This window comes from Mastigoproctus giganteus, chromosome 10, assembly GCF_048544385.1.
Source record: "Mastigoproctus giganteus isolate SK-2022 chromosome 10, ASM4854438v1, whole genome shotgun sequence".
Classification (NCBI taxonomy): Eukaryota; Metazoa; Arthropoda; class Arachnida; order Uropygi; family Thelyphonidae; genus Mastigoproctus; species Mastigoproctus giganteus.
The window spans coordinates 202,748,393-202,771,206 of NC_143584.1; the positions used below are offsets into that span (position 1 = coordinate 202,748,393).

Genomic DNA, 22,814 nt, shown 5'->3' on the forward strand with positions numbered 1-22,814 from the left:
GTCAAATATGGTCAATCTATTAACACGCACTGGACCGGCATGGCAGATTATGGTCCATTTCCATCAATATGAATCGTTGAGGAGTCTCCCATCCTGCAGTGGCTTGATAATGGCTGCAGTTTACCCTTTTTACACAAAGCAAACCTTTACCAAATTTTATAATACATGGAAAATCTTGCATACATTCTTAAATGCCACATTGTATTTCTTTGGCATCTAACTAAAGGACATTAAAAAAAAAAAAAAAAAAACAGTTTAATGTTATTAAAGTTAAATTTTAATAATTCTGTGATATCTAACAGTTCCTTCTGCACATTATTCATATTCTATGCAAGACATTAGCACACCTGATGGCCAATTCATTAACTAGAGACAAACAAAATTTCAAGCACAAATTTGCAGAATTGTTTTAAAAATTCAAAATCTAATGGTGAAGCCATAATTTTTCTATCTTTATTAAACAGATGTAGTATAGTGAGCAGGATAATGGTTAAAAATCTGAGCTGCTTTCATAAATCTGAAGATTTGGTAGCTATGTTTACATAACATAAATGCTAAATACAGTACTTTAGTATGGCTTCCTAATTTTTTAGAAAGTCATAATGAAGTTAACTTTTTAATATGGATTGCTTTGTTAAACATTATTAGCTTTATTTAATGCATTTCATGATGTTTAATCTTTTATTGCACAGCCTTGATTACTTGAGCTGCCTTTTTTTTATTATTATTGTTTTTTTAATATATTGTTTTTCAAATGTGTCAGTTGCATGAGATTTCCAGATGGATGGATACCAGAAGGCTGAGCTTTTACAGTATAACAACTTACACAGAGGAGAATTTTATTCAAAATATTTAATTTTACATGAGAAATAACACTGATTTGAATGCTTCACAATTAAAGAGTATTCTTTTTAATTTTCTAGTTATATAAAATATCACTTACTTGAAATAACTGTGTGATGCTTTAAGTAATCCCAGCGTTTATTAATGTTCAGCAGTAAAAACTGTTTAAACTGGATTTTCAGATCTTTAACAGGTTCCACTCCTCCTAGAGCAAAAATTGCTAGAAAATTCAGTGGCAGTTTTAAACTTATAAGACCCTTATGCAGCTTCAGAGAAAATTTGCTCCTTACTTCACTACATTCATCCTGAAAGCAAAAGGTTAAAAGAGAGAATCTGTTAATAAAAAATGTCAAACTATTATCTCATTACTATAAGAAAATAAATGAGAATTCAAAAATATTTACATATTCACACATTCACAAGCAAAGAGACACCTGCCATATAGAAACAGTAAATTCACTCTTTAGATAAGATGGTTCTGGATCCATTGAAAGAAGTACCATTAAAAAAAAAATGAAACATTTTATTCTTTAATTTATATCCTTCTGGTCTCTTTCTTATTTATTCTAATCTCTCTCTCTCTCTCTCTCTCTCTCTCTCTCTCTCTCTCTCACACACACACACACACACACACACACACACACACACACACACACACACACACACACACACACACACACACACACACACACACACACACACAAAATTTATGTGGAGGGAGTATATGTTTGTTAGAATGGTGTATGATAATAATCATCACACTGATATCCATCATCACAAGAGGGCTTTACACCTAAAGATGATCTGGGATACAAGGAGTGTCAACCAAACTTTTTTTTCCCTAAGTACAAGCAAAGAGACACCTGCCATATAGAAACAGTCAGGGTCTTTAACAGTATATAAAAAATTAATTTAAAGTTGGTCTTTTAAATGGGTCCAAAGGTATAAAGCCTTCTAAATATTAACACTAGCTTTTCATCATGCCTACTGTACACGTATTTAAAGCACTGCTTATTATTTGAATTTATAAAAGTAAACCAACTTTTGTTTAATTCTGTTACAATAAATCTTAAACTTTTAACAAAATAACAAACCTCCAGTGAAGGTCTCCCACTTCTGAAACACAGGTATGAAAACAAATAAAAATATATATTAATATTACTGGATGATGTTAATCCTTTCTGATTAAATAAGAAATGCTGGATGTAACACAAAATTCCAGTAATTATAATACTACATACAGCTTAGATCTTAACCTTAGCTGCTGTGATGCAAAAACAACAAAATAACAATCAGCAATTATATTATTTAACAACCAAAAACAAGGTGATGTATCCAAACAAAATTAATATTTTGACAAACAGTTTAAGCCATCTTAACCAACCTCCACTTAATGAACTCGCCAAATTTACCAATGTTCTTCCTTCACTCTTTATAAAATACTGTCTACTGGTGCCCACAGCACACTTACAGTATGCTGTGGGCACCAGTCAATATACTTGCACCTAGTAGGCTATGGCACCATGATCGCCTTTTAAGTTGTATGCTTCCCGAGAGGTCAGCTGTGTGTTCATGGTATCCGTGTATTGAGCATTACCCAGGAGAGATTATTCACTGATCAGCTTAAAAGATTTAAGGTCATTTATCAATAGAAAAAAATTGATTAGATAACAACTCAATCTAATGAAACAGGCCTGAATATAAAATGTTACCTACAAAAATGAAGGCAAAAAAAAAAAAAAAAGCTGAGCCTGTAGCACCAGGACACAAAAAATTTCAAAGAGAGAACTACAGTAGCCACCTGCAGCAATGCAACTAGAACTTGAAACTTTTGCTGATAAATCAACTAATTCCTACAGCTTTTAAAAATATAACTCATTAAAACATCTTGACAGATCAAGGAATTCTAGAATGTTTAAAGAGATAATATATGCAAAGTTTTACTGAGTTCAATTTTGAAAAAAAAAAAAAAAAAAAAATAGAAAACAATTTATTACTGTTTACTACCATGCACAAAAATCAGCATGGATGGACACTGTATTATTCAAAAAATGTATTTTTCATGAATTAGTACCCTCTTTAAAAAATATTTGAAGAAAATAAATTTACCTGAAAAGGCTATTCTATTTCTGGATAAAATTCCTTCGCATCTCAGTTGTGAGAAACTTAAAGAAAGGCATATAAAGACCACATTTTTATCGCTAAATGCAATATCCTTCATCCAGCCTGAGAGACAGACAACAATTCATAGACAACCCATCTATGAATTTTGGTTTACTAAAATTGAAAAAAAAAAAAATACAAAAAGAGAGTAAAAAGAAGGTGTTTGACATTCTCTAAACCTTTCTCTGGCAGGAGTGTTTGGCATTCTCTAAACCTTTAACCAGGCATGATGAAGTGGATGGAGAGGGAAAGGTTTTTAATACCGAATGTAATTAGCATTAGCATTAGCATTAGTAGAGGCATTTGATGCAAGAAAGCAAGCTTATGCAGCATCAGCCAAATAAAAAAAAAAAAAAAAAAAACCCACTTCCACTTCACCCCTCTGTTCGTTCAAAATACCTGTCCAGCTGAGCCTTAAACTTATTTAGGCTATCAACCTCCACCACAAGGGATGGAAGTCTGTTCCACCAACCAACCACCCGCTGGCTAAAGGCAAATTTCCGCACGTCTATCCTACATCTGTCTTTCCTCAATTTGAATTTATGCCCTCTCAGGTGATTTTTCTGAGCTAGAGGAAGAATCCCATCAGCATTGAGCATGCTTAAACCATTCAAGGCTTTATACACCTCTATCAGATCACCTCGCTGGTGCCTAGTTTCCAGACACTAATTTGCAAAACTTAAGCCTTTCTTCGTAAGAGCACCCCTTTGTTCCATTCACTAATCTTGTTGCCCTTCTCTGTACTCGTTCCAGCAGCTCTACATCCTTCTTGAAATGAGGCCTCCAGACCTGTATACAGTACTCTAGGTGTGGCCTGACCATCGCCTTATACAATGGAATAATCACCTCCTTATCCCTGCTGGAAAAATTCCTGTATATCATTGACAATACTCCATGAGCTACTCTTGCAGCCCGTCTGCACTGCTCAGAGAACTTCATATCTGCCTGCACAACCACCCCCAAGTCCCTTTCATTCTCTACCACTGTCAATGTAGTACCACAGAGTTGATACGTTGCTCTGGGGTTGCTGTTTCCCATGTGTAGTACTTTACATTTGTCAATGTTAAACTTCATTTGCCACCTCTCAGCCCATCTGCTCAACCTTTCCAGATCCTGTTGCAGCAGCATAGTGTCAGTAGTGTCCTTGACAACCCTGCCAACCTTTGTATCATCTGCAAACTTGGACATTAAGCCTGATATACCATCATCAATATCATTTATAAATACAGAAAACAATAATGGACCCAACACTGAGCCCTGAGGGACTCCACTAATAACATCAGTCCACGATGAGCAGTGTCCATTGATTACCACTCTCTGTCTTCTCCCCCTCAACCACCCCTTTATCCATAGCAGCAATTTGCCTCCAATGTCACACTGCTCCAATTTGTGTAGCAGTCTTCCATGTGCAACAGTATCAAAAGCCTTTCTAAGATCCAAGTATATAATATCAAAGTTATTCCCTGCATCCAGTTCTTTTGTGACTGCATCATAGTATCCAATCAAGTTGGTCAGGCAAGACTTCCCCTTAACAAAACCATGCTGTGTCTGAGCTATAACTGACGTCTTGTCTAAATGATCCTGCAGTGCTTCTTTAACCAGTGCCTCCATTAATTTTCCTGGAACAGAAGTTAAGCTCACAGGTCTATAATTACTTGTGTCAGCCTTTGATCCTCCTTTGTGAATTGGGGTCACATTTGCACATTTCCAGTCTATGGGTACCTCCCCTGAGTCCAAGGAAGCTCTCATAATTATGGCTAAGGGTTTGTTTACTTCATTTGCTGCCTCCTTTAATATAACTGGATAGATCCCATCCACCCCGGGTGCCTTTCTTGTGTTGATCTTCAACAGTTTCTCCTCCACTTTACTCCCAGTTATTTCAAGATTCTGTAGCTTACTGCTAGAGTTGAATACACCTCTGGCATTCCCCTTGCTGAATAACTCCTCATGTGTGAATGTCGATGCAAAATATTCATTTAGTTTGTTAGCTACCTGAGCAGGATCATCAACACTTGACCCATCAATATCAAGTGGACCAATCTGATTCATCCCCTTCCTTCTAGAGTTTACATAAGTAAAGAACTCTTTGCTGTTTTTCTTTGCATCCCTTGCCAAGGATTTCTCGTAATCTGCCTTCGCCTGCCTAACCTCCTTTGTAACTTGGTTGCATATCAACCTGTATCTATCATAGGCTTCTGTGTCATGTGTTAATTTGTATGTATCCCATGCATTTTTCTTCTCTGCCATATGCCTCATTAGTTCATCTGACATCCATTTTGGCCTAAACCTTGAACAATATTTCTTAGTTGGTATGTAAAGCCTAGTAGCTTGCAAGATAAGTTCTTTGAATGCTTCCCATTTTGAATTTGCTGTTGGTAACATCATCAGTTGGTCCCACTGTATAGAATTTAAATACTGTCTCAGTCCATCATAGTCGCCTTTACGGAAGCAATAACCCTTCCCTTTACCCCTAATGGTAGTTACCTCTTTGAGTAAATCCCACTTCAGCACACTGTGATCACTGCCCCCTAGTGGTTCATTTATCTGCAGATTCTTAATGCATGAAGAATCACTGCTGATAATCAAATCAAGAGTATTACTCCCTCTAGTTGCCTCCCGAACATGCTGATGTAGAAAACAATCATCCAATAAATCCACAAAAGCCCTGCTAGTGTGTGAGTAACCAGCCCCCAAATTCCAGTCAATATCTGGGAAATTAAAATCTCCCATTATAAGACACTCTGATTTACTGGCCCACTCTATTTCCCTGTACAGTTCCTTATTATACTCATCAGAGTCATTAGGCCTATAGCACACTCCTACTCTCAATTTTGATCTCCCAATGCTTATGTCACACCAAACTGACTCAACACTGCACTGTCCAGCGATGTCGACTGGCTTCACTTCCTTGGTTTTTATGTGTTTCTTAACTAATAGCATAACCCCTCCTCCCTTCCTATCCTGTCTATCCTTTCTGTACACATTGTACTCCCCAAATTCCAGTTCTGCATTCCTTATATCTGTGTGACACCACGTCTCTGATATCCCAACAATATCTGCCTTTGATGTTTTGAGCAATACCTCAAATTCATCAAATTTATTTACTAAACTCCTAGCATTGGTGTACACGCAAGTATACCTGCACCTGTTTCTATTCTTAGCTACCCTAACACAACCCATGTGTTTACTTGTACCGCAATGGCTCCCAGCAGTCTCTGAAATACCATGCATCTTGTTTTTCAGGCTTCTGCTCATTCTAATAGAAGCAGTGCAAGAATCTCTTTCACCTCTGCCAGTGGCTACTGTCAATCTATTGGTCTTTGTCTCCCCCCAAGCTAGCAGTTTTCCGACCCACCTAACACTGCCTCGATAGCAATAATAAACAAATAAACAAAAAAAATGAAACATGCACCATGGATTCAAAGGTATTCTCTTAGTAATATAAAAACAGTATCATATGCATAATACTAAAAAAAAAAAGTGCACAAAACATGTTACAGCATCTGCCACATAGTTCTGAAGTAGCACTTTCAGATTTCCACTCATTTCTTCACCTTAAGCCACATCTTGCATGATACATTAGGAATGCAATAATGATGTTATTGGTGTTGATAATTCCTGCAACGGGATTTTGAAAATCTCACAAAAAAACATTACAATTCAGTGAATAATTCAATATTTGGGGTGATTTTTTTTTGATAAAAATCAAATATCTCTTTAAATTAAAGCTATATTTGAATGCTTCTTACCACATAAATACTGAGAAAAATTCTTCATTTGTGGGTTAATTCATCATCATCATCATCAGCCATTTTTAATATACTGCAGGATGAAGGCCTCTCCAGCATCTTTCCAGTTCCTTCTGTTTTGAGCACTGGCCATCCATTTACTACCCAAAAACTCATGAATTTCATCTATCCATCTCCGCCTTTGTCTTCCAGGTTTTCTTCTAGCTCCTCTTGGGTACCATTCTGTTATTTTCTTAGTCCATCTGTCATCATGTCCCAAGACCATTTTAGTTCTTTAGTTTTGATAAGAATGTCCTTTACTTGAGTTTGCTGCCTAATCCATGTGTTTCTCTTCTTATCTAACAGTCTGATTCCCAATATAATTTGTTCCATTCTTTGCTGTGTAGTTCTCAGCTTCTCTTCCATTCTTTTGGTGAGTGCCCAAGTTTCACTTCCATAAGTCATGGTAGGGAGTATACATTGGTTCATTATTTTACGTTTCAGACAAACTGGGATATTGCTCTTGTATGTGACTATATGTATGTGACTTCAGTATGTGGGTTAATTACTAAGTAGTAATTAGAAAAGAGGTCCAAATAACTCAACAATCCTGCACAGTTGCAATGTTTTGAACTCACTGCGAGATTCATTTTCATGTCTGGAGAATTTAGGAATACTCCTAAAATCTACTAATGTTTATCACTTCATGAAGTAATGAACACTGTGATGAACACTAGAGGTGGCATGGAAAAGGAATCTCACATATTTTATTTATAACTATGAACCAACTACTTTAAGAAAAAAAAAAAAGAAGAAATGATAGGATGGCAAATGATTTTAGTAAGATAAAAGATGGATATATATTTTCTTATACAATTACATTTTAACAAAGTGAAAATGTTGACAGACAAACAAAATATAAGTACATGCGAATTTAAAACACTCCTTCATAGATTTGTATGTAAATGATGCTTCATTTCAAATGATAATTTTTCTGTGAGATACACCATCCAACAATACTGGGACTTGCAATTATGAAATTCATCCATCTTTGATACCACAGGCAACAATCAGCATTAGTTTTTGTTTGTTCTTTGGTTTTTAGGAGCATTAGCAACTAAGGCCATATTGTTCCAGGGATATGCGGTGGTCATTCCCTGATCTTTCTGCATCCTCCGTATTTGGTGGTCACGGGCTCGAACCCCGGTCTAATCAAGAAGCGTGTGCTATGCACTGCTGCTCCTGCCCACCTGGCTACGGAGGCGCCATCATCAGCATTAGTGAGACTTAATTATGAGTTTAGGTTAATTTCTAGATTTGCATGCTTCACTATTGATTCTTATTTTTGTGGTTCTCATGGATATGACAGTATAGTATTTACACAGCACTTTCCTGCAACTTTCCCACAATTCTGTTTGTTTCCTATCATTGCTCCTAGGGCACAATTTTGGAGCTTGATTTATTTTTTGTCAACAGAGGTTTCAAGATTCCTTAATTCTAATTTCCTATGATTTCCTTTTCAACATATGATTGTGGCAGATTTTTTTTTTTTTTTTTTAAATTGCTAAAATGGGTCTGACCTTTATACAGGACCAAATGCAAATCCATATCCAGAAACTTCAATTTTATCATTCCTTGATCAGAATTTTCAGTGATGAACTAGAATCACAACAAACTAGACAATACATTAAAAAACTTTATTCCACTCTTAGTGGGGGCATGGAACAATTCCCACATTAAACCTATAGAAAACAATCAATATTATCAGAAATAGGTGGTTAAAACCTTCAGAAACAAAGGAAGGTACTGGAGAATGACAGTAATAAATATTTTGATAAGCAAACGTTTTTCTAAAAAAAAAGTGTAGTAGGGTACTTTTTCTTCCACACTACCACTCCTGAATTAGTAGAATGTTTATCCAATAATCTGAATTTTATGTTTCAAAAAAATTTTATTAAAAATATATAACTACTCTCACATCCCATTTTTATTTCAGATAAAAAAAAATAATAATAAATGCTTACATTAAGAACAAAGGCTAAAATCTGAAAATACTCTGGTTTCAGTAAGTCAGCATATGGAGGTTCATAACACAATTTCAGCATGCAAGTAGCTGCAGTTAACCGAAGCCAAGATTTTTCCATGGGACTTGAAAAATAAAACAAATAAACAGTAAATAAATATATACTTCAAACACAAATAAAAATTTATACCAGTTAAATTATAAGTTAGAGTATAATTGACTAACTAACATCAAAAAGTTAGAAGTTACTACCTCCAATACTATGACTATCACAATGTCTGCTTAGTTTTGATTTTGGCTTGCCCCAAACTCTGTTTTAAAGTATATTTGGAACTTAAAATTCATATAACAGAAGATTGTTACATATTTTAACCAGTTGGATAAAATACATATCAATCATAAGTTGTAAATTAAGGTTAAGTTAAAACACATTGAGCACATTGACAGTTATCAGCAGGGAAGGGAGAGAAACAGATGTATATATGCTTAAATGATCACATTAACATGCAAGTTCATAACACATGCTTCATTTTTATTTGCTCTCTATTAGGGCTGTGCATGTAATTTTTGCACAGCATTTCAAACAAATAGTGTGTCGAAAACATCATACAGTAATTCAGTTCTTAACTGCTAAAGAGCAAGAACCAGATGAAATTCATATCAGAATACTGATGTAAAAGACTGCCAATCAAAAAACCAATGCTGTACAGTGGTCAATCACGTATTGAAAAGAGGAAGGATACAATGTTGAAAATTTGCAACTTGTAAGCAATAATAAATATATAACAGTTAGAGAACTTTCACAAATGCTGAATATCGGCACAGGAAGTATACACTATTATTCATGATTTTTATTACTATTATGTCACATATCAATGGGTTTCATGATCGCAAAAATAAGAGTAACGACTTAAGAGTGTAATTATTGTTTGAGTACTTGTTACACTGTCACAGAGAGGTCAATGAATTTTTGTAAAAGACTGTGGGAATGAATGGCAGGAAATGAGTTTCAATGCAGTCACTCTGAACCAGAGTAGTTTCTAACATGAATTAGAAGCAGCCTCAGTTTCAAACAAAAATTCTGTTAACCATTTTCTTCAATCACTGTGGTGTTTAGCTGTAAAGAAGCTGATGCCAAACATTAACTTGAAATGGTATACGACTATGAACTGCCTATATTTCAGCAGAAGAAATTCCACTTAAAGATAAAATATTTCCATATGCAGCCAAATGGATTCAGACCTTGCTTCAAAAAGTATGCTGGAAGGCACTCGAACACCCCTGCATATAGTCTAAATATGTCACCATTTGAACTTTCATATTTTTGGTCCAATAAAATTATAAATAGCAGAGTGTATATTCCTTCAATTTAGATGCTGAATTTCAAACAGCCATCAAAGAAATGATTTTCATTTCTTTGATGGCAGTTTGAAATTCAGCCGAAATCAACTAAACATTTTCTGAAAAAGGACTATACATGATGGTCTCATAACAACTTTATTAGGACCATGAGCTAATATCATATTGGGCTGCCATTGGCCCAAATCTGTGACATGACAGAGGTAACAAGGTGCTGAAAAGTGAAATGAGGAAAACTGTGGATCATTCTAATTCTAAACCAGAAACTTTGGTATTCATGCTATGATAATATTTGGTGTAGTACCAGTAATGGTCACTAACTTCTTTGTAATACTCTGCCCACCTAGGAGCATTGTGGTTAGCTTTTCTGCCATTTGTTATAAATACTTATTGCGTATTATTTGTATGGTTCCACTGAAGAAGGAAGTGTGCATATGTAAAAGATTTGTATGTACAGTTTGTGTCCCTTTATGTTTAGAATTTTATATTTTCTTTTCTTTAATACTTTAATATTGTAAATACAATCTGTATTTTAGGATTTGAGTTAAGAGGTTTCCAACCATTTTGCCTTTCTGACAACTGACTGTTAACCCAGATAATACTTTATATAAAGATTACGGGAATATATTGTATTTTTTTTTTTTTTTTTTTTTTATGTGAACCGCAAACACGAGAGGTATTAGAACCTATAGTACTTAGTACCGTGCTTGGGTTGGAGGTTGAGAAGACGAAAGAAGATATTTGTTGACATTGGACTTGAACTTCTGTAGATTGTAATTTTCAGGAAATACGTATGAAGGAAGGTTGTTCCAGAAAACGGCAGTTGAATGAATAAATGAGGAAGATGAAAAGTTGGTTCTGTGGGTTTGAAGTTGGACAGTAAATGGATGTTGGCTGGTGGCGGCACGTGTTTGGACTGTTTTGAAAGAGAGAGCGGGAATTATAGAAGCCAGTTCAGAAGAACAGTGCCCATGGAAGTATCTGTAGAAGAGGCATGCAGCAGAAACAGTACGTCTATGAGAAAGCGAGTGGAGAGACTCTGTTAGAGATGAATCATTAATTAACCTAACTGCCCTCTTCTGAATGGAATCAAGAAGCCTGAGAGAGGTTTTGGGGGCACCACCCCAGATGTGCGAACAATATTCCATGGCAGGGCGGATTTGCGATTTATACAGAGTGAGCAGCTGTTTGGAAGAAAAGTAACGCGAGAGCGAAAGAGAAAACCAAGTTTTTTAGATGCAGAGGAAGCAATATTTGTAATGTGCTTGTGCGAAGAGAGATTAAAAGTCAGGGTAATCCCCAAAAGAGATATATCATTTTGCCTAGAAATCGGAGTGTCACTAAAGATAAGCATAGGAGCAGAAGAATCCTTTTTGCGAGATATAAGACAAGACTGAGTTTTAGAAGGGTTGAAATCAACTAAATTGTCTTTGCCCCACTGGAGAATTACCTGAAGATCGGCATTTAAGGAATTGGTAGCAGATTTTCGAGAAGTTGAAGCTGATTGAGCACGACAAGGTTTCTCAAAATGGAAAGTTGAATGCAATGTGCTATCATCGGCAAAACTATGGATAGGATTTCCAGTCAATGGAAGAAGATCATTGATATACAGAAGGAAAAGAGTGGGGGAAAGAACTGAACCTTGGGGGACACCGGCATTAGTGGAGAAGTTAGAAGACAGAGAGCCATCTACCATCACCCTCAGTGAGCGATCAGAGAGAAAACTGGATAACCAATTACTAAAAACAGTTGGCAAACCATAAGATGGAAGCTTGTTTAGAAGACCTTTATGCCAAACATGATCAAAAGCCTTTGATATGTCAAGAGCAACTACTTGTGTTTCACCGAACCTTTCCATTGAATTGGTCCATAAATGGGTAACATAAGCCAGAATATCACCAGTGGATCGACACTGACGGAATCCATACTGGTGATCATAGATCAGACGGAAGGTTTCTAGGTAGTTTAAGAGTTGGCGGTTAATTGATTTCTCCATTACTTTAGAAAGAGTAGAAGTATTTACAATGGGACAATAATTGGATGGGAGGGATTTGTCACCCTTTTTAGGAACTGGCTGGATATGAGCAAATTTCCAAGAAGAAGGAAAAACACCTTTGGAATAAGAAAGTGAAAAAAAGCGGCAAAAAATAGGAGTAAGTTCAGGAGCACAGGTTTTGAGAACAAGTGGAGAAATACCATCAGGACCTGGAGATTTCTTAGCATAAAAATCCTTCTAATATCCTTTTGACGGAAGACCACAGGAGGCATTGAATGGAGCATGTTGGGAATTGTGGGAGGGGTTTTACCAAGATCATTAATACATGAGCTGGAAGAAAAATGGGATGCTAGCAGGTCAACTTTATCCTTGGCTGAAGTGACAACAGAACCATCTGATTTTGACAGAGGTGGGAGTAGAGATGGGCAAAAGTTGCGGCCAATAGCTTTGGCAAGAGACCAGAATGCTCGGCTACCATTAGGGCAAGAAGCAAGTTTTCTACTCTTAGCCTGTTCAAACTCTAGTTTGGACTGATTAATAGCTGCTTTACAATTGTTGCGAGCTTTGGTGTAGGCAGAAAATGAAACTGAAGAATTAGAAACAAGCCGATTACGATATGCAACATTCTTCTCTTGAACAGCCTTAGAACATTTATTGGAAAACCAAGGTTTAGATAAGGGACGAGATTTTAAAGTGGAGTGTGGGATAAAGGTTTCCATTCCTGCAAGAATAATTTCACTGACACGATCTGAGCAAACGTTGACATCAGAAGTTTTGAAATAGTAATCCGACCAAGGAAAAGAAGAAAAGAAGTCTCGCAGGTCATCCCATTTTGCATTCTTGTAATGCCAAACAACACGAGGTTTGGAATAGCCATGAGATAAAGGTTCCATTGGAGAAGAGACAATCACCAAGTTGTGATCTGAAGTGCCTAAAGGACCTCTCATTTCGACTGTGTACTTAGAAGGACTGTTTGTGAGAAAAAGATCAAGCGTATTGGCTGTATGATTAGGATTGTCCGGTATTCTTGAAGGTAAATGAACAATCTGTGCTAGGTCATTAGTAATTGCAAAAGCCTCAGCATCTCTACCTGCTGGGTCGGTGTGACTAGAAAACGGAAGCCAGCTGGAGTTGTGAACATTCAAATCACCAAGGAAAATTACCTCACTGTTAGGAAAGTTGGACTGGAGAAAGTAAAGTTGCAAAGAGAGGAAGTCAAAGAGCTCCAAGTGATTAGTGGAGTTAGAGACAACAGATGAATTTGACACAATGAGGTAGAGAGATTTTAAGCCAGAGAAGATCAAAGAGAAGATTCCAAATTGCCAAGTTTCTGACATATGTCCGTTCTGATATTTCGGAATATCAAAACGGACATATGCACAAGTACCACCTTTGAGGCGAAAGGAATCATACAGCGAATAATTTGGGCATCTGAGATGAGCAGTAGTTGAATCAACCGATAACTGAGATTCTGTCAGAAAAAGTACACGGGGTTTGGCAGACTGCAAGTGGAAATGGACATCGTTGAGATTAGAATTGAGACCACGTATATTTGTGAAATGAATTAGGAAGTCCTTGGGAGGTTTAGACCTTTTCACAGATAAGCTTGCTCTATTAGTTTGACAATTCATGGTGTATTCAATAGTAAGAAAAAGTGGGTGGGACATGCTGTATGAAGTCAAGAAATTTTTGGATATGGCGTACACGTGGTAAGAATATACCCAGATCCTTGATATAACGTGGCCTCAGCAATGCTCCCTGCATACACACTACTCGGACTCCCACCATTCACTATCTGGCAGAGTAGAGGTAGCAAGATTATATACTAGCTGATCCAGAAGCCTCCTAGAGAGTTACCAATAGGTTCGGTCCGGTGTACTAACTAGCGGCCGGCCTTCGAACACCGTTTTAGAGCTGTACCCTCGATATGTAAGGAATATTGGATCTCGCCACAACGTTCATCATAACCTCAAAAGTCATCAATCATACTGCATGATGGAACAGATAGGAAAGGGTTGACCGGAACTTAGCTCTAGAGACTAAACATGGGTTCCACCACTTGAAGCCTCCAATAAGCAAAGTGGTGGTATTTCACCGGTTGATGAGAGTCATCTACCACCTAGTACTGCCTGGTAACATAGAGGGGCGGCATTCCTACACGTGGCGTGGGCGCCACACCTCGACCCCTGCTTACGTTGGTTCACACCAGGGTGGTCACCTACCATGTACTTGTGCATGGAGGTTATACCCAGGATTACTAAGAGTCCCACCATCGTGAAGGTGCAAGCAGAGGATTTGGCTGACACAGACCGTCCGGACTTCGTCAAAATTGGGTCCACTTGACTTGAGTGTCACCCGAATATCAGTTCCATCAGTGTTTTAGACTCCCAGATAGCAAGTACAGCTTGTCTGGCATATCTGAGAGAAGAAGGACTTGCAATTTGGTAAATGTGCAGGATGTTGTAAAAATAGTGGAATCAGCTAGCAAAGGGTAGCCAATCATTGCATACAGTCCAGGTGATATAGATACAATGTGACACAGTGTTGTAGAACTACTTTTGGAAAAGCAAATAAGTACCATTTGTAGTATTCCAGAATCTCCACATATTTACTGTTAAGCTAAGATATAATAATTGAGGTGATTACTTGGAATGATATACATACTTCTCATACACTTCAAGTCACACACGAGGCAATGAAAACACTGGGTATGATTTTTTACACTATCCCCAGTAAATACTTTTTTCAAGTGGGGTGGGGGGGGAGAATAAATTAAATCAACCACAGGGCATAGACAAATACCTCAGAATTGAAGAATTCCAAATCAGATGTGATCTGTTGCTCTACTAGAGAAGGTCTTTGATTTGAATGAGTCAAAAGCTCGGAAGTACAACGCTTTCATCATTTTTTTTGAATTTGTGCTAATGTAACTTAAGGCCATGAGGCACTGGTATGTCATATCTGTGAATTGTATGTATTCCTGTCAGTTTCCCTATTTTTCTGTATGTGAAACATAAATATCCAAAAGATAAAAATCATGTGATCCTCACTGGGGACAGATTAACTTGGCCAATGTGTGAAAACAGCTCTGAGTTTGAATCCTGTAAATAAACCCAGCACTTTTTTCACACATTGAGACAGAATTCGAACCCACGCCTTTTCCATGTAGTGTAGAATGACAGCAATTATAACTAATGTTCTAGTTGCAAAGGCTCCATACAACAGCAACAACTTTACTAGCAGGAACACAAAACTTCCAAATCATCTGATCTAATTACTTCAGAATTAATCTGGAGAAGTATTTAAAGAAAATATCCCTACAGTACAGAATAAATTAGGAAGTTAAAGGAACTATCATGACATAGTAAGCTATGATATGTATAATGATTCAATAACCTGCTCTGACTGTCTTGTGGCAGTATTCAACTTTAAAGCTGAAAATTGGGATAGACATTATTAAAAATGTATTTGTCATAACAAATGGAGCACTATTTTCAATACCTTAATCACTATTACTGTACAAAAGTCTGCGCTACACTTTGTAGCAAGAGACCTTTGCCATAATTTCTTCAGCTTTTAATCAAGCTTAATCAACTTGTATATAAGTATTAGACATCACAAATGATGCAAGAAATAGATGAAGTTTATATAGCATCAGCAAAAAAAAAAAAGAAAAAAAAGAAAAAAGAACACCTTCCATTTCACCTATTTATTCTCTCCAATAGGTTGCCTAGTTCTTCCTTGAAATTTAATCTATCAACTTCCACATCAGATGGAAGTTTGTTTTAGCAATCAACCACCATCAGATTTAAAGGAAACTTCTGCACATCTATTCTGCAAACATCCGCCCTCAATTTGAATTTGTGCCCGCTCATGTGTTTGTGATCTGAGCAAGAGGAAAAATCCCATCAGCAATTAGCTTGCTCAATCCATTCAAAGCCTTAAACCTTAATCAGATAACCTCACGGGTGTCTAGTCTCCAGGTGCTGCAATTTGCAGAACTGAAGACTTTCTTGATAGGAGCACCCTGTTTTTCCTCACATCAATCTCACACCATTCCCTTCTCTGTACTTGTTGGAGCAGCTCTACATTCATCCTAAAATGAGGCCTAGAGACCTGTATGCAGTACTCAAGATGTGGTGTGACCATTGCCTTATACAATGGGATAATCATCTCCTTATCCCTGCTAGCAAAATTCATGTACATCATTGACAAGAGCCCATTAGCTGCTCTGGCAGCCTAACTGCATTGCTTCAGAGAGCTTCATATCTGATTGTACAATAACAGCCAGATCTTTTTCATTTTCCACAAACCTGAGTGTAGTACCACACAGGTGGTAGGTTACTCTGGGATTACTGGTACTACTCATATACAGCACTTTGCATTTCTCAATGTTAAACTCCAATTGCCATTTCTAAGCCCATCTGCCCAACTTTTCTAGATCCTGTTGCAGCAGCATACTGCCATTACTGTCATTAATCATCCTGCTAACCTTTCTATCACCTACAAACTTGGACATTAGGACTGATATGCCTTCATCAATATCACTAATAAATATAGAAGGCTGGGGTGGGGACAACCAATTGGAAAACTCCCCTGCTTTTCTGACACCATGCGCTCCTTCCCCTGAGTCATGGCATGGGATCTGTGGATACTAGCTTCAGCTGGCTTGGCCAGTGTGGTATTTAAAATAAAGAAGTACTGTACATTTACAGCGCAATCACCCCCACACACAACACATAGGACAGTCTGCCTCTATGACTTTACTCTTCTTTAATACCTGCTCCTTTCCCCCATCTCCCATCCTAATCTTTTCACCTTGTGGACTCTACCACTGCAAAACTTTCTCTGCTTTTAACAGTCCCCCAGTGGAGGATGGACTCCTTCCACAGGGTGCCCCTCTGTCTCCCCTTAACTTCTGTTTCCCAAGTGGTAGTCTTCCTCTAACCCACTTTCTTTTCTCCACCTGTTCCTTCCCTCCTCAACTGTCTCCCCTGCACTCCTTTCCAATAAAAACTTTTTTTTTTTTTTTTTTTTGAGGGGCCCTCGCTGGCAAGCTTTGGTGAAGCCAGGGTTTGCCCCAGCCAGAGAACTTTTCACGGCCTACAACCTAGCCCACCTCCTTGTGAAGGATGGACAACAGGGGACTCTGGTTCCTGGGGGCGCCTGAGGCTAAGGGGTCAGAAAAACAACATAACCAACACAACCCAATGCTACACTAAGCAGACTGCACTAAATCTCGCACTATCTCTGGTCTTTACAGAGTTTGTGCCAACACAGAGTTGAGGGAGGTTTCCCCGGTGCCACTCGACAGTAAATATTATACACTATATGTTCTTTCTGTATACATTGTACTCCCCATATTTAAATTCTGCATCCCTTATATCTGAGTGACACCATGTCTCTGAAATCCCAACAACCTGCATTTGATGTCTTGACGAGCACTTCAAATTCATTAAATTTATTTACTAGACTCCTAGTGCTGGTGTACATGCAAGTATATGTGCACGTATTCATACTTTTAGTTACCCTATCACAGTCCATGTATTTACCTGTTTCTTGCTCTCCCAGCAGTACTTAAAATCTCCAGCACCTTGCCTTCAAGGCTGCTGCTCATTCCAATAGAAGCAATGCAAGAATCACTTTCACCTCTGCCTGTGGCTATTGTTAATCTATTAGTCTGTTTATCCCACAAGCTAGCAGTTTTCTGATCCACCCAACACTACCTCGATAGCATTGGCATATATTATTTTTCTTAAATAGAAAAAAGGTGTTTTGCACCTTTTTCTATTTAAGTGCATTCCATCCCTGTAGAGCAGGGATTCTTAACTTTTTTTGTGCCATGAACCCCTTTGGGAATCTGGTGAAGCCTGCCTATGGATCCCTTCTCAGAATAATGTTTTTAAATGCATAAAATAAAATACACAGAATTATAAAGGAAACAAATTATATTGAAATGTGTATTAATGCATTAAATAATAAGACAATACATTTAAAATATAGGCAAGTTAAAGTTAAATTTTATTTTTTGAAGACATATCAGTGTGAAGGCTTTTGTTGCTTAGCTTGAATAAGAACATCCGTTTGATGGTATTTGACAAGGCAACACACGTGTCATGTTGGCCACCCATTCAATTTCGATTTTTGTTTTGAAGGTTACAAGTGCTGAAAATCCCAATTCGCAAAGATATATTGTTGTAAATGGAGTTAAAGCTTCCCTAGCTTGCTTTAAAAGGCGAGGATAGGCTTCTCTCGAGGTTGTTGTTGTGTTTAACGACACATAGGCTTCTAGGGCCATATTGTGTTTTTCTAATGGTATTTCTCTCAAGGAACATCAAAATTCTCCAAGGCTTTTTGATTAAATTCAACTGTAATGTGATATGAAAATATCTGTGATTTCTATTGGTGACAAAGTTACTGGTACTGCTAATACTACTGTGGTTTGTTGCCGACATTCATAATTGATGGCAATGCTAAATTTCAGTTAGAGGTTAGTGAAAATAAAGATGTTTTTTTTTTTCCATCCAAGTTCACAGACACCCTAAAATCTATCCACAGACACCAGGTTAAGAATCCCTGTCGTAGAATCAGTCTTTCATATTAACAAGCACAGAACATACTCAGAAAAATTCAACTCCATGAACCCTGAACAATCCCTCCAGGGCTGAATTGGTTGACAAGGCTCTCATCATATACTCCCTCCTGTTGTATCTCGGCAGAATTGCAGAAACTTTCAAATTTAATCCTAACTCGTGACTTTTTTCAACATTGCTCTGTATTTGTTAAGTAAATCTGCAGATCTCCTACTCTTAATGTCATTAGTGCTAACATGTACAACAATATTACCCTTTTGTGCTCTTAAAAGATAATATTTGTTCTACAATGTCGTCAATTTCCCCCCCGGAAGAATATAGATTCAAATTGAAGAAAGACAGTTGTAGAATAGATGTGCAGAAATTTGCCTTTAGCCAGCAGGTAGTTGATTGCTGGAACAGACGTCCATCTCTTGTTGTGGAAGTTGATAGCTTAAATAAATTTAAGGCCGAGCTGGACAAGCATTTGGAGTGAATAGATGGGTGAAATTGGGGGTTTTTTTTTTTTTTTTTTTTGGCTGATGCTGCATAAATTTGCATAAGCATCGTATGCCTCAACTAATGCTAATGTCCTGGTCGTATACCAATATATTTCCTGTTTCCCTGACAATAGAGTCACCGACAACAACTAGTTCCTGAGGGACCAGTGCATTCTGCCTTGGTGGTTGCCACTGTGTTGCCTGATGATCAAGTGCAAGTGCTGGCATTGAATTATGTTCTGGATCATATGTTGAATCAAGCTGTGGCATACTATCATACTCTGTACAGAACAATAGGAAATGTAATTTAAAAACAGAATTATGAAAATTGTGACTACGTAAAAATTAATATATTTAATTGCTGTCTTATTCTGCTTAATTATTACTTAATTTACAGTTTATGACACTGCTTTAAGTTAGATTTTTAAGTAATTTTTAACTTGGAATGCAAACTTCAGTAAAAATGGTTGAAAAAAAGCAGTACAAAATAAAATGCCATTAAGCCAAATGTGTCAGGCTGTTCTTTATGAATTAAATTATATACTTCCTATCTAAGCAGAAAAAAATGTTACTACATACGCCACATGTTGCTGTTCCATAAGGTCTCCCTCGTGAAATATTATGGTACTTAAGAGATGAAAAGTTGAGGAAGCTGCTGGATTTTCACTTTTCATTCCCAGCAACCAACGAATCATCATTTTCATGCCTTCAATCTGAAAACAGTGTATACAAAACTTAAGCATATGCTGTCTAATTAAGAAGCCATAAATTGTTTATAAAGGGTGTTTCAAAAGTGATGGTCAATAATTTAAAGGTGAACTGTACAGACTACAATATGCAAAAAAAGCCTAGTAAACATGGGTCCTCAAGTGAATCATTTTCAAAATATTGCACATTTCTAGTTGGGATCCACCACTGACTTGTTTGTTTAGGTTAGTTATGCTCATTCTCTCCCTTTTGCCTCTTTCAATGCTCTGATGTAGCAGGCATACTAGTACTTGTCAAAGGATAGTCAACATGGAAAGAGGTTACAGCAACGAAGAGTATGCGAACATGCACTTCATGTATGGTAAAGCCAATGGCAGTACACTCGAGGCTGCACATTTGTACCAAGAAGCATTTCCCCAACGAAGGCAACCCAACAGGCGCACATTCATCAAGAAAATCAACGCCTTACAGAACATGGGCGCTTCGCACATGGAGTAGAGCAGGTAGGCCCAGAAGCAAAACACCCGACGTTGAGGAAAGGGTGTTAGAAAGAATAAAAAATAATCCAGGAATTTCGACAAGGAGCGTTGTTCTGCAAGAGCGTGTACTGAGTCATAGCAGTGTGTGGTGAATTTTACATCACCCCTATCATATACAGTGTGTACAAGGTCTCAGCAATACAGACTACCCTCCCAGAGTGCTCCCATAGTCAGTGGCAGATCTTAACAGAAAATGTGCATTATCTTGAAAACGGTTCATTTGCAGCCCAATGTTCACTGGGACTTTTTTGCTTATTTTAGTTTGTACTTTTCACCTTTAAATTATTGACCATCATTTTTGAAACACCCTGTATAAGAAAGTTTCAAATTTTGCATAAGTAAACACTTAAAAACTTGGAATTTCATGTACATAATTATCATAAACTACGTTTGCACAACCTTTGGTTATTACTTCAAATCCTGAGATTAGGACTGCAATTATTGCAAATTTCTTAAATAGCATTCCTTTCATTACAGCCAAAGTTCAGGTTGCCCTTTACTGCAGTGAACTTTCATTCATGTGGAGGAAACAAATAACATACAAAACGGGTGAAAGTAAGTAATTTATCTTCATGCAATATACTTAGCGGAACTGGACACCTGTTTCCATGAACTCCCTGCAAATATCTTCTGTTTATTTATTTACACATTGTTTATTTTTCAATTCTTAAAGGACTTCTGGTACAAACACTTCTTCTGTAAAGCAGGTGTTTATTATTACAGCTGTGTGACACTGCTTCAAGTTAAATTTTTAAGTGATTTTAATTGTGAATACAAAACCTCAGTATAAATGGTCCAGAAATAAAAGAATCTGTGCTGACAATAAATTAGGCCTTACGTAGTTGCATGGTCAAGCATGAAAGTGTAGTAATGCATATGCATTTGAGTGGACCATGTGGCTCAGGCTCACATGACTGTTAAATATGGTTAATGATTGTATTTACTGTGAAAATAATTAACTGTAAAAATTCCTCTGACCTAGTCATTGTGCCAGAGTATGAACAAGATTTTTTTTTTAACTGGCTATAGTAGATAGATAAATACAACAAAGCTAACAGGCAGATTTTAAAAGAGGAGAATTGGTAATTAAACTGTCTGTAGATTATAATAAAAGGAGAGAGTTTTTTCAGGGCATAAAAAAGTCAGAACAGACTGCAATAAAATCAAACAGTGGTGATGGCTTTAAAAACAATTATCCTTTTCCAATTTAAATTATGCCTCCCTCTTGTATTGCCACAATGAATAATGTGAAGTTTAGCTTACACAACCCATTTAAGACCTTAAAAACTTAAATGCTTTCAGTCACTCTGCAGATACATAGTTTCCAAACACCATAACTTATTCTCTTGATAAGAATATTCCTTTGCACCCTAAACAATCTTTTCACTTTTTCTGTACCCTCTCCAACAGATTCACATCTCTCATGGGATTTACAGGCATGGTACTTCCAATGGGTTTAATATAATATTAAAGATGTGGGTGTAACCACTGTTTCATACAATAGAATAAACACTTTCTCTGTTTCTACTAGCAAAGTTTTCATATATCACTGATGAATCACCATGAGTTGCCTTAGCAGCCTGATTAATTATTCTGAAATTATTCACATCAGACTGCACAGTTCTAGGATCCTTGTATTTTCCAGTGTTCAGTATTTAAAGAGTTAATAATAGTCAGTAACCTAATGGTGACAAATAATTTTGACACCTTAGGTTACTGATCATTATCAACTTTGCTTTATCTCCATTTCCATGTTTGCAAATGAAGGCCTCAAAACGAAAAAACTTCCCTTTCAATTCCCAACATTTTTTAATTGTGGAAATGATCCAAAATATGGATGTCAACTTTTGGGGATGTTTTTATTTTTGGAATTTCATGTAGTTTGAAATAAATAAATAAATAAATATTTTCTTTATTGCTGCTAAGTACGTACATGTACTAGTAACAATAATTCTCATCATCACGGCGACATGGCCAGGAGTTTTACATTATATATGTGATTAAATAGGAAAAAATTACAGTTACATGGGACATTATGAGTTACACAAAATTAAACATGTAAAAATGAAATTATAATAATAGGAAAATATAAAGAGGAACTGAACATCGTAACCCAGTTTGGAGGAATTTATCCCAGTTCCACAGTTGTAATCCAGTCGAGGAAATCTGCATATCTGTCTCTAATTAAGGTACACACTTGTAGTTTATATCAATTTTATTCTCTTGGTGTGCTGCACACAATAATTTAATCAAAATAGAAAAGGAGGGAATTTTATTTTTCAGGGATGCTGAAGCACCTATATCTCGAAAATTTCAAAAACTGTACTTTTAAAATAAAAAAATTGCTAATCACACTTAAAAATGAGCACACTGGTGTCAAGTT

General features: G+C 36.9%; 1 protein-coding gene across 1 annotated transcript in view; it reads right to left on the reverse strand.

Moving 5' to 3' along the window:
• Positions 1-22,814, reverse strand: part of LOC150079790 (sister chromatid cohesion protein PDS5 homolog B-like) — a 284,729-nt gene that overhangs the window by 16,113 nt on the left and 245,802 nt on the right. The window contains exons 22-24 of the mRNA XM_090383234.1: positions 19,764-19,897; positions 8,759-8,882; positions 944-1,148 (exon numbers count right to left, since the gene is read on the reverse strand). Of these exons, the coding sequence (XP_090239360.1) occupies positions 944-1,148; positions 8,759-8,882; positions 19,764-19,897 (463 nt within the window). The remainder of the gene's footprint in view (positions 1-943; positions 1,149-8,758; positions 8,883-19,763; positions 19,898-22,814) is intronic.